Source organism: Sorex fumeus, unplaced genomic scaffold (genome assembly GCF_029834395.1).
Source record: "Sorex fumeus unplaced genomic scaffold, SorFum_2.1 ptg000054l, whole genome shotgun sequence".
NCBI classification, from domain to species: domain Eukaryota; kingdom Metazoa; phylum Chordata; class Mammalia; order Eulipotyphla; family Soricidae; genus Sorex; species Sorex fumeus.
This window is the reverse complement of record NW_026606111.1, coordinates 35813007-35825773: the sequence shown is the minus strand read 5'-3', so window position 1 is coordinate 35825773 and position 12767 is coordinate 35813007. Positions and strand designations below refer to the sequence as shown.

Below are 12767 nucleotides of genomic sequence, written 5' to 3'. Positions count from 1 at the left end.
GAGAAAACACAGACCCAAAGTTAAAGGATGGAAAACAATCCTGCAAGCAAACAGCTCCCTCAAAAAAGCTGGAGTGGCCATACTAATATCCGACAACATCAATTTCAGGTTGAAAGAGATTAGAAGGGACAGCTAAGGCCATATTCTATTCATTAAGGGATACGTACAACAGGAAGAAATCACACTCTTAATTGTATATGCACCTAATGAGGGAACAGCTAAGTATTTAAAACAACTGCTAACAGATCTTTAGGAGGACATTGTTAGCAACACAAGGGGAAGCTTGCCAAGCTCTGCCGTGTGGGTGGGATACTCTTGGTAGCTTGCCTGGCTCTCTAAAGGGGCAAAGAAGTCTAACTCAGGTCAGCCGAGTCAGCCATGTGCAAGGCAAACGTCTTACTTGCTGTGCTATTGCTCCAACCCTAGCTGGAGTCTATGGTCATACCATCCTAAATGCACCCGATCGCGTCTGATCTCAGAAGCTAGCTGTGTGAAAGCATCAAAAAAACCCTGACACCCCTGATGAGCATCACAACTTAAAATGATGTGTGTTGATGGAATTTTAATATTACTTGGCCATAAAGTCATGAAATTTGCAGCTACATGGAGGTACCTGAAGATTATTATGTTGAGTGAAGTTAGACCTACAAGGAATGATCTCTTTCATATATGGGATATAAAAAACGTATTGGTGGAATAATAAATACCCAAAGCAATGGAAACAAAGAACATGAGAACTGGTGTTCATTAGGAAACGTCACCTGCGGGGGTTGGGGGATATGGACAGGGAAGGAGCAACAACTATCATAGAGGAAAGCAGGAGGAGGAGGAGGAGGTAGAGTTGAAAGGTGCTAAAGTGTTACATTATAAGACCCGATCAGCACCCATATGGAAAACCACAGTGCAAAACCTTCACTGTCACTGTCTTCCTGTTGTTCATTGATTTGCTCAAGCGGGCCCAGTAACATTGTGAGACTTGTTGTTATATTGAATAAAAACATATATCGACATATAGGCATGTCGATATATATATTGATATATGTATGTCATTATATGTTGTTTGGCATATCGAATACATCACGGGTAGCTTGCCAGGCTTTGCCATGCGGGTGATACTCTCGGTAGTTTGCCGGGCTCTACGAGAGGGACAGAGGAATCAAACTTGGGTCGTCTGTGTGGGCCATGTGCAAGGCAAATGCCCTATCCTCTGTGCTATCACTCCAGGGCTGGAGTGCACAAAACCTTATCTAAAAAAAATTCCTCTCATGGAAGCAGACTGGTGGGTGGGAAGCAAATGGAAATTGGGAGGATTTGGTGGAGAAGAGTAAACACTGGTGAAAAGATCAGAGTTGAAACATTGTATGCCTGAAATTCAATTATGGACAACTTTGTAATTTCATGGTGACTAAAATAAAAAATAAAGATAATAATGGATAAATAAATTGATGTATGTGAGCACTATAACCTTGCAACCTTGGCAAGCACGTGTGTAAGCACTGCAATGACCACTGGCGCGAGCCACTCTTAGTTGTATGCCTCGACTATGAGCATAAGTCCTGCTGAACATGTGTGCAAGCACCATAACAAACGAAAACACGCAAACACCATGGCCATGCTTGTATGGGAATCCCAACACTGATGTTGTGAGAACAGCAACTATAAGAAAGGGAAGTGGGAGGAAGGAAGAAATAAAAAGTATAATATAATGATAAAAAATATTAAAAAATGGGAAAAAAGTAGAAAGCAGTGGAAGTGGAATTTTTCTACAATATAATAATAGCACAGATTCAATTATAATTTTTGAAATAGTAGCTCTTTTAAATATAATGCCTATAATGATTTCAGAGTAATTATTGCCTAATGATTGAACACAACAATTCAATCGTCATTACCTTAGTCTAAACCACTAGTACCTCTCACCTTGTCAACCTTATTAAGTTCTTTACTTACAACTTATCCCTCGATAATATATTCTATATATTTGTGAGTTGGAGCAGTCCTTTAAAAATGTAAAGGTGCTGCCTGCTTTAAAACTTAACAATGCTCTGGGATAATACCAGACCATCCAACTCCTAGACCTGTCTGATCTTATCTCCTCCTGACCGCCTCTCTTAGCACTCATCCCTTCCAGGACTCCTTTTCAGCCACATTGGCTTTATTTCAGACCCTAAAATGTGCCAAGCTTCTCCAAATTTAGAAATGTACACATGCTAGTCCCTCTTCTAGTATGTTCTCTGACCCATCCCCACCCTATTCCCATGACTAACATATTATTTTCCGACAAAGATTTTTTGGCTTAAATGTCATGTCTGTAGAAGGTTCTTCTCTGAGCAACTGGAAAAAGCTGTTTCATTTCTATCAGAACTCATATTTGTTTCCTCTGGTATTAACTGTGACGACTTTCCATTTGTAGCACTATTTGCATCTGTAAATATAGTAGTGCCGATATTCTTAAATTGTTCCCAATTTATTTTTTAAATAAGTTTTTCTCTCATGCGCTCTCTGCCCTCAATTGACTTTATGAGTTCAGAAATAAAAAAAAAAAAGCAGGTTCTTGACCCTGTTTGAACAACTATCTTAATGAATTTCTGATCATTTTACTCAGACCAGCAGAGATTCTAAGGATATAGTGCAATACAAACGATTCTTCTTGTGTAATTACAATTCATATTAAGCGTTTACCTACATATATCATAATATTGCGTTGGAGTGGGTCAGAGGGGCTTGGAAAAGTCTAAAAATAGGACAGTGGACTATTAACTAGAAAACATTGAGCATTGATAAAAATATTGAATTGAACTCAGGTTTACACTGTCGTTGCACTAAATGAAATTAATTTTCTTCTGCTGGTGGGGGTTCAGATCAAGACCTTATTAGTAACAGATAGTACAAAGAAGCTACATGTTTTTCTGCTTCTGTTAGTCGTCATCCTTTTACTTTTACAGAATGTACTATTCATTCCAGCCCAATAGGGATAGTGCATTCTGTAAAAGTAAATGGATGACAACTAACATAAACAGAAAAGCATGTAGCTTCTTTGTATTACCAGTGGGGAAGCCGTTTGCCTTTCACACGGCCAACCTGGGTTCTATTCCTCTGTCCCTCTTGGAGATCCCGGCAAGCTACCAAGAGTATCCCACCTGCATGGTAAAATCTGACAAGCTACCCATGACATATTTGATATGCCAAAAACAGTAACAACAAGTCTCACAATGGAGATGCCACTGGTGCCTGCTCAAGCAACTCTATGAACAATGGGAGGACAGTGCTACAGAGCAGTGCTACTTCGCTATGAGGACAAGAGTCACACTGTGACACCCTCACATCTTCATATATTGTTGCTATATCAATGTAAATTTCAATAAATCTGCTGCATGAATGTATAAATTCTGGCTAATAGTGCTGCACAGATATTTCTTAACAACCGTTAAGGAAAAGATAGTGTTCAATCAACCAGTTATTACCAAATCTTTTAGTTAAACTGACAGCATAGTGAAGAGTAAAAGCATTAGAATAAAATATTTTTCTATCTCTGGTTCAACTACCAAATATTTGTGTCTTAGGATTGTTGTCTTGAAAATAATCATCACTGCTCAATGGAGAAAGAGTCTTATTTTATAAAGGTAGTAATATCACAACGATATGAAACAACCAGTCTTATTTCTGCTTTACATATATTAGTTATAAAAATACTTGCAGCTCTCACAGTTTCCTTCTAAAATGATTTTCCCAATTTGCCACTAGTAATTACATAATGCTATCCCGTCGCACCATTTATTCATTTATTTTCTTTCTATACCTGCATATCCAGGTGGAATTTAATGAACCAATGCTGGGCTCAAGAAGCTGACCAAAGGCCTGCTTTCCATAAAATTCAGGACCAGCTTCAGTTATTCAGAACTGTTTCCTTAAATAGTATTTCTCAGTGCATGCCAGAAGCAAACGTCAATGGAGTCATAAATGAAGGCTTTGAAGGTAACTTTTTTTTTCTTAAGAATTTTCTTATTTTCCTCAACAGTGTGAACTAAACAAGTTTAAATAGGATATGCACAGAAGAAAGTTTCTTTCACATTTTATTTGAAGTAATGTGGTTTACAGAACTGTTATTGGTGTGGTTTCATGCACAATAATCTCATCACCACATCCTTGACCAAATTCTTCATCTCCCTCCACCATCAACCATTGTCCCTCCAACCCCTCCCCTAACTGTCCATCTCCCAGTTCTCCTTAGGGTGAGCTTCCTACTAGAAATCAGTTATCACTTATAGAAGACATTTAAATTGGGAATTTTTCATGCGCTAGAAAAGCTAATGATAGCATTGTGTATGAACTTCAGTGCTGAACTTCTGTGATTTTGAGCATCATCCTTGATGCAGGGCTATGTCTCTGTAGGAAGATGAGTGTAATCAGTGCACTGTTGCATAAAACTCTTTTGCTCAAGTCATTGACTCGGCTTCTGCTTGAGGTACCACAATCCAGTCCATAGTCCACGGTCCACCCGTTGTTCATCGATTTGCTCGTCCAGTAACATCTCCATCGTGAGACTTGTTGTTACTGTGTTTGGCATATTGAATACATCACGGGTAGCTTGCCAAGCTCTGCCGTGCGGGCGAGATACTCTCTGTAGCTTGCCTCGGGTTGACCATGTTGGCTGCGTGCAAGGCAAACGCCCTACCTGCTGTGCTATCACTCCAGCCCGCCACAATCCAGAGTGGTTTGCTAATATGTAAGATGGCTTTTTGTTGTTACTTTGGGTTTGCTTGTCTTTTGTCCCTAATGTTGATTAATAGCAGTAACAGAGCTGAGTCAGATATGTAAATTTCCAAAAGACAAGTAGAATATGGTTTTGTTTTCTTGATATTGGAAGTATGCTTTTCTTACTCAGTTGTTGAGTTTATCTGTAGAAATCAACAACTAATTCATAAGACCAGATTTGGTTGTAAATATTGTTTTGTTAGACCTCATAAAATTAAACATAAACATCTTTTAAAGGTTTAACAAATCTTACATAAATCTACATAAGGCACCAAATATTCTCCTGATTCTTTTCTTAATTTTTCTTCTAACTTTTTCATTAAGCAATATCAACAACAGCTTTTTCTGTATTATTTTATAATCCACATCTTGACATTTTAAAGACTTATGTTAAATGCAACTTATGTTTGTTGTTTAAAAATATGTAAAATGACTTAAGCAAAGTAAAAAGAAGTCTCTGATTTTCTCTGTCTCCTCACTTCCTGGTGCTAGCCATAGTTAATAGTTTGATTGTGCTAGAGTAATAGTACAGACAGTAGGACATTTGTCTTGACAATTGTTGACCCAAGATATGATTGAGTGCACATGTGGTTTCACAAAGTCCTGCCAGGAGTGATCCCTGAGGGCAGAGTCAGGAGTAAGACCTGAGCACCACTGGATATGGCCCAAAGACCAATTATTTTTGTTATATTCTGTATATTTCATAGGTGCATACAGCTATTTGTCGTACTATTATTGTACTAATTGGATTCAGAGATAAATTTTAGAGGGATGAATGTGTTATAGAGCCACTAATTAGTTTGCTATATTTTTGTCCTTACAAATGAAATAATTTTTCAAAGATTTGGTGAACAAACAAATTTATACTCTAGCTTTTGCCAGAAACCAGAAGGCAGTCTTAAATGCCAATAAGGTGAAATCCCTGTTCTATGGGAGTTCAGGGAAGGAAGTTTGAATCCACGTTCTGGGGCAAATAGTCAATAAAAGCCACTGGGAAGAGATTAAGATGAATGCTGCAGGGAAGTGAGAGAAAAAGTCTGTCAGGGTAGAAAGAGTAGGCTGTGAAAAAATTAATAAATAATAAAGAAAAGGTTGTTCACAAAGATGCATACAGTATGTCACAAACAGCAAGTGATGAAGTTGAAGGGAGAGTAAGCTAAGTGGGTAAAAAATACAACCAGTGCAGAGAGAAGGAAATGGAGTCCAGAGTTATTGCAGAGCTAGGTGCTTTAGGTCTTGGCACCTAATTGGATGAAGATAAAGAGACAATAATGAATCTCAATGATTTGAAAAATAAGTGAAAGCTAGTGTTCTCATCAAAGATGGGGGCACAGAAGGAGAGAGAACTCTGTGCATGTTTGATTTGAGCTAGATGGAGGAGGACAGCTTATAGTCGATGGAAAGTTCTGCCCTGTAAATATAGGTAGTGGAAGCCAAGCTGGTAGTTAAAGTCATTTAATTACGGTACACGGAAGAAGAGGAGGGAACAGTGGATGGGAACCAGAGAGGTAGGCAGAGAGAGAGGCCAGAAAGGGAGGAGATAAGCTCTGAGAGAGTATTGTCATGAATATTCAAAGGAGAAAGGCTCAAGAATGAGTGAGAAAGATGAAGTGCTGGGAAAGTGGAGTTCCAGAGTAATGCAAGGATTTTAGTTGATTAGTACTGGGTTAGGCTGGAGCAATAGCACAGCGGGTAGGGCATTTTCTTTGCACACGGCCGACCCGGGTTCGATTTCTTCACCCCTCTCGGATGGCCCGGCAAGCTACTGAGAGTATATTGCCCTCACGGCAAAGCCTGGCAAGCTCCGCGTGGCATATTCAATATGCCAAAAATAGTAACAACAAATCTCACAATGAAGATGTTACTGGTGCCTGCTCCAGCGAATCCATGAACAACAGGAGGACAGTGCTACAGTGATGGGTTTAAAACAAAACTTGGGGTGACCTTGAGAGATAGAAGTTGTGGTGTTGCTCAGAGGCACTTTGGTGCTCTGGAGGCCTCCAGAGCAACGAGTGAGGTGAATTGCACACAAGCAAGGCATGTGCCTTAACCCTCATAGTACCTCTTCAACCCCATTTATTGCATTTTGAAATCCAACTTTTTTGCTCATGGAATCTTTTCCTGCTAAGGTGTATAGACATTTTGTGAAAAATCACAGAGGCTGCCATAATGGGGTGTAGAAACTCTGGCTTTACCTTGGACTCTATCAGAAGTCTCCATGCAGACTGGACAAGATGTTCTTTTACCAAGTTGCACTATTTAGTTCATCTATGAGGCTGAGATAAGTCACAAACAATACTCTCACTAAATACACAGAGCAAAGCCTTTTTGGTGAATAACCTTTAATTACAATAGTAAGTTATTTTGCTTTAGCATTACACCACTGTGCTCTGTGGATTAACTCACTGAATTCTCACAATAGCTGCATGACATGGGTATTTTTTATAATACCATTTCACAAAAGAGAAATTTAAGATATAGCAACTTGCCCATGCACCATACTGCTGTAGTGATTATGGGTTTGGCTTCAGTATAGAAATTTTGCTTCTCAAAAGCTTGGTTGGGGTAAGAAAACTGCCAACTCTTCCCCAATTATGTTATTAATATATGTTCCCCAGCAAGCTATAATTACTTAATAGTCTTTCAGAAATGATATTACAATTTTTGTGGTTATGTAGAAGTTGTTGGCAGACTGAATTAAGATCTTAAGTAACAGAATTAGTTTATGTATTGTATAAATAATACTTTTGGAATAAATATTCAGAAATTACAGACGTAGACATAAATATGGAGAATAATAATACAGTAAGATTTCAACAGAATATTATCAAACACTGCCACTAGATAGAAATGAACAATTCATTGAAATGACATAATTTTAGTAAAAGAGAAATTTACATTTTCTTATTTACTATTAATATAAGTCCTGGACATACAATACAGGGAGGCATGTAAGTCATTACAACTTTTTGATTGTTGAGACATGACTCAATTTAAGTGAGTAGAGAATAAAAATATATAGTGAAAGACATATTTGCAAGGATAGAAATCATGGAAGGATCCTTTCAAGGGAAGCCTACATTTATTTTCCTTTTTAGGTAAAAGAAAATATGTTTAATTATAGTTGGTTACTTTGCAGACTAGTCATAAATTTATCAAAAGAGTAAGATGCCCATCTTCATTACTATTGTTGGAGAATTATAAGATTAAAAAAACATTGGAAGAATTTCTGGGAGAGATAAAAAGAAGCACATTAAAATTAGAGGGAGAAATTATACCATGCCTGTCCTATGGTCCTACTAACCTAATGTGGTGGAAAGGGAATAGAGGGAGAGAGATTAGTAACATATCTGGGCATCTAGTAAAAATATCCCAATGACTTCATCCAAACATTTGTGTAAACATCACCTCATCAGTCCCAGAGAGTTCTACAGGAAACAAATCTAAATGCTCCTCTGCTGTTCTAAACTTAGCCAGTCAGCCAGCATATGTCTCGTCTGTAAATACCCCGTCTTACTTGGAAATCTTTATTTTAATATTTCCCTCTTGTTGGAAAGGTTGCTAAATGCATACTGTCCTTATTCAGGAATTTTGCTTTATGGCCTGGCCCACAGGCTTCCTATTCAGCTTTTAAACAAATGTAAACAAACGAAGCTCCCTGTCCCCACCATACTTATATGTTCTTTATGTAATAAGATGTACTAATTGCTGAAAGCTTGTGAGTGTCAAGTTACTAAATATTGCCTGCAGTACTATAAACCAAAGAATTAGTTTGCTAATGAGTTTCTTTGACACATGTCACCATGATTTGTTAATAGAAATATTTTTGTGTGTGCTATGAACAAGTTTTTTTTAAAAGGGAAAAAATTAAAATCATGTGTTATTAGAAAGTCTCCCAAAATGCTATTTAATGAATTAAAATCATGACAACAAAGTAGCTTATATATATATGTATATATATATATATATTTGCTCGAGCGGGCCCAGTAAATATTTAATTTTTAAGTTTCCTTGAGCCTGTTTTTTTTTTTAAAAAAAAAACCTCTAGGAGCATTCTAATTTTCTCAATAATCTGGACAACTGAACTACTTAATGTTACATATGTTTTCCTATTGCTTTTTGGTATTTTTTCTGTTGTCATTACTTATTCTTTAAGTTTCTCAATGACTGTTACTGTGTCTTTACAATAATCATAACTACAGGATCCTTTCATAAATATGCAACACCGAGCCATTAGCAATATTTGGCATGTGATAAAATTTTTTTTATACGTGGTGGGGAGATAGTTTACTACACTGTCTGATTTGGATATGTTTTGGAATATGCTACACTGATTTTGAACAAAAAAGAGGAACATGAGATGAAGTGCAAGAGTCTGGTAGCCTGTAGCTCAGCCATGTTGTTCTTCAGCTGTGGACCAGAGTCTGCTTCGAATAAAACCCTGTAGGGAAGCTTGCTCATGTGTTTGTTTGTTTTTCAGTTATAAAATAAACTCTGTAGTTCAGGTTTGGAACTTAATAAATAGGTGTGTTAAATTCACTTAGGGAAAGGTAGGTAGAATGCTGATATTGTTTGTCCTTTGAAATGACTTTTTATTTTCTCCATTTCAATTTAAACTAATTCCAAATAAACCCAGCCTGGAAGTTCAAGAAGATAAAACAGAGAGTGGGCAATCCAGCAGATCTCTCCCTCATACTTAGAAGAGACCTTTGTATGCCCTCATTTGTATGCCCTAGTGCTGGGACGACAGCATAGAAAAAGAAAGGACCACTATAGTCAACTGAAAAGATTCTAATTTGTAAAGTGGGATATATTGTGGAGGTAGTCTAGGAGGTAGGGCACTTGTCTTGTATATGACAGCTGTGATGTTACAAGCTGGTTTGAATCCCCAGCACCTCATAGGGTCATTTCAGCACCACCAGAGGTCATTTCTGATCACAGAGTCAAGAATACCTCCTGCACACTTTTGGCTGGTGTGCAAGGAATTGTGTTTTACCATAGTCATTCTGTGCTGACACTAATTAGATATTAGCATGAACATTTTTAAAATTTTTATTTATTTATTTTGCTTTTGGGGGTCACACTCAGAGATGTACAGGGATTATTCCTGGCTTTGCACTCAGGAATTACTCCTGGCAGTGCTCAGGGAACCATATGGGATGCTGGGAATTGAACCCAGGTCAGCCGTGTGCAAGGCAAACACCCTACCCACTGTACTATCGCTCCAGCCCCTGAACCTTTATTTTTATGTGGTATATTTATTATTATTATTATTCACAAAATCCCAATCACAAATCATCCTGTTAATCGTTGATTGCCTCGAGCAGGCCCCAGTAATGTCTCCTTCATCCTAGCCCTGAGATTATATTCAAGGCTCTTTAGGAAAATGAGACCCATCATTGTTACTGGTATTTGGCATATTGGGTATGCCACGGGGAGTTTGCCAGACTCTGCCATGTGGGCAGGCTATATTCGGTAGCCTGCCAGTTTGTCCAAAGTAGGAATGAGATAATAAGATGGCGCGACATCCTATTATGACATCTTATTATCTCATTATTATTATTATTATTTTGGTATATTTATTATTAACTAAAATTTTGTGAACTATTTCCAAAGTTTGCTATCAGGGTTGAACAAGAGTTCTTATACTTTTCCATGGAAAAAGACCAGCCTTTGAGTAGAGAAAAACAATGACATGAAGATAAGCATAAAGATGGTCAGTTGCCCTCTGGCTGTTCAATTTTGCTACGACCCTAAGCCCCACCTCAGGCATGCCTAGAGTGTGTCCTTCCTCAAGGTCATCAGTAGGACACACTATCTACCCATGTGAAACCCCCACACAGAACCACAGTTTATCCATCTCTCAGGGAAGAATAGATGTGAGGACAAACTATTAGTTTAATTCAAATCAAGTCATGTGACTTAGAATATATTATTTAATATCTCTTTGTATCTATTTTATCATCTGTTCAATAAGGATAATATCCAAACATCCATGTCATACAGAAGCAAGCCTAGACTGATCTCATCTTGTGAACCTATCTGATTAGACTATAATAAAAAATTTTATTCTAGAAAAAATACTAAATTCTTAATAGAAAAATGAGTTAATATATACTTGTAGCTTAGAGCAATGCCAGGTACTTGATAAATTCCCTGTAAGTATTAACAACCTAAATAATCACAATAATAATAGTAATTATTATTGTTATTATAATTTTTGTTGTGCCTCATGTCATTTTTCTTTTTCCTCAAACCTATCATTCTGAAGTCATAAGCAGTTTGTCATGACCTCAGGATAAGCAAATGCTAGCTTTAATTTATCTGCCAGTTCATGTAATGGTTTTGTATTCTACTAGTCCCATGGGGGACAGTTGAGGAGGGTCAGGAACGTGGATTGCCTAACTGTGCCTCAATCTCAGTGAGCTCCTGAGGCATGACCTTTGTATCTAGTGTTCTCTCTCTCTCTCTCTCTCTCTCTCTCTCTCTCTCTCTCTCATATTCTTCCTAAGATAGCCTCGTGATGAATTCCCTCTCTAATTAAGTCTCCAATTTGAATTTTGCACTATTTGAGAGGACTTGATTGCCTTTATCTAAAATAGCAGCACCTTTCACCACCATCACTCTGCCTCTTTTTCTGCCAAATTTCCCTTTGCAGTACTTGCCATCACCTGCCATCACTTAAGTTGTTCACTAGTTTATTGTCTGTCTCACTTCATTTGCATGTTTATTAGTATGTAAATATTCTAGAGGAACGTCTCTAGAAGTTTTATTCAGTGCTCCATCTTCAGCTAGAATGAAGTCTAGCACATGTGTTTAGGCAATAAATATTACCTTAATAAATGACTGTATTATTTCATTTACAGTAATGCGTTGTTAAAGGCAGATAACTTAGCTAATGTGTCAGGATGAAAGGATAAGTATTTTAGAGCAAAGAGTTCATCTAGAACTTTGCAATTACAAAGATCACAACCTTGGGGTCAGATTGTACAGAAGGTAGGGTGCTTGTCTTGCATGCTGCAAACCAGGTTTGATCCAAGGCACTCCATCTGGTCCTGAGCCCGCCAGTAGTAACCCATGACCACATAACCAGGATTAAACCCTGAGCTTCACTGGGGATGGCCCCCAAACAAACAAACAAACAAAAATAACAACCTTAGTGATCCACCTGTTACATCATAATTAATCACCTCTGTGGTCTCACCACATTTTTAACTTAACTTTAATGTAGCACACTCCACCTTCTCAATAATAGTCCCACTCTCCTACAATATTGTAAGGATAGGGCAATGTTTTATTTATTTTTGTATTTTTGATGGTTCTCATAAATGTTTGAAAACCAGTACATTAGTATTATTAACTTAATCATGTGTATTGGAGAGGAAATAAAAAGATCCTAGATTAAGTTTTTTTCTTCATTTCTGCACAGATGAAGATGGCTGTATGATTTGTTTGAAGTCAGATGATGTTATATCAGTTGCTTTAATGGAAACCAAGAACCAAGATGGATTAAACTATATGGTACTTGCTACAGAATGCAACCAATGTGAAGAAAATTCTGAGGGTCCTCTCAGCTCCACAGAACCTGAATCTTGTGGTCTGGGGAAAGAAGAGATGGAACCACAGGCAGACAAAGATATCCGCCAAGATAAACAAGTGGCTTACTGCCCTCCTGGCAAGCCTGAAGACCTAAACTATGCCTGTCTCACCCACAGTGGATATGGAGATGGATCTGATTAATAGCTCTGTTGGGAAATACAGACTTGCGATAAACACTCCCTTAAAGTACTTACTGACAGAAGACTTTAGTAGAGTGAAAGAAGTGGTGGGTTTATAACTCTGTATCAATAGTGGAAAGTGCCTGGATTCATGATTCCAAGAGCCATTTGGTTTCAGTTGTGCCAATCCCCAAGACAACTGCCTAACCGTAGGTAGAATTCTGAGGTGAATCACTTAGCATTCAGAAAGCTTAGGAAATGGAATCTCTGCTTCTCCTTTTACTGAGCAGCCTC

The 12767-nt window shown here is 37.8% G+C and overlaps 1 protein-coding gene across 1 annotated transcript in view; it reads left to right on the top strand.

Moving 5' to 3' along the window:
• ROS1 (ROS proto-oncogene 1, receptor tyrosine kinase) overlaps positions 1 to 12495 on the top strand; it is a 126421-nt gene extending 113926 nt beyond the window's left edge. Inside the window, exons 43-44 of the mRNA XM_056125316.1 lie at positions 3812 to 3975; positions 12185 to 12495. Coding sequence (XP_055981291.1) covers positions 3812 to 3975; positions 12185 to 12495 — 475 coding nt within the window. The remainder of the gene's footprint in view (positions 1 to 3811; positions 3976 to 12184) is intronic.
• Positions 12496 to 12767: the final 272 nt, after the last annotated feature.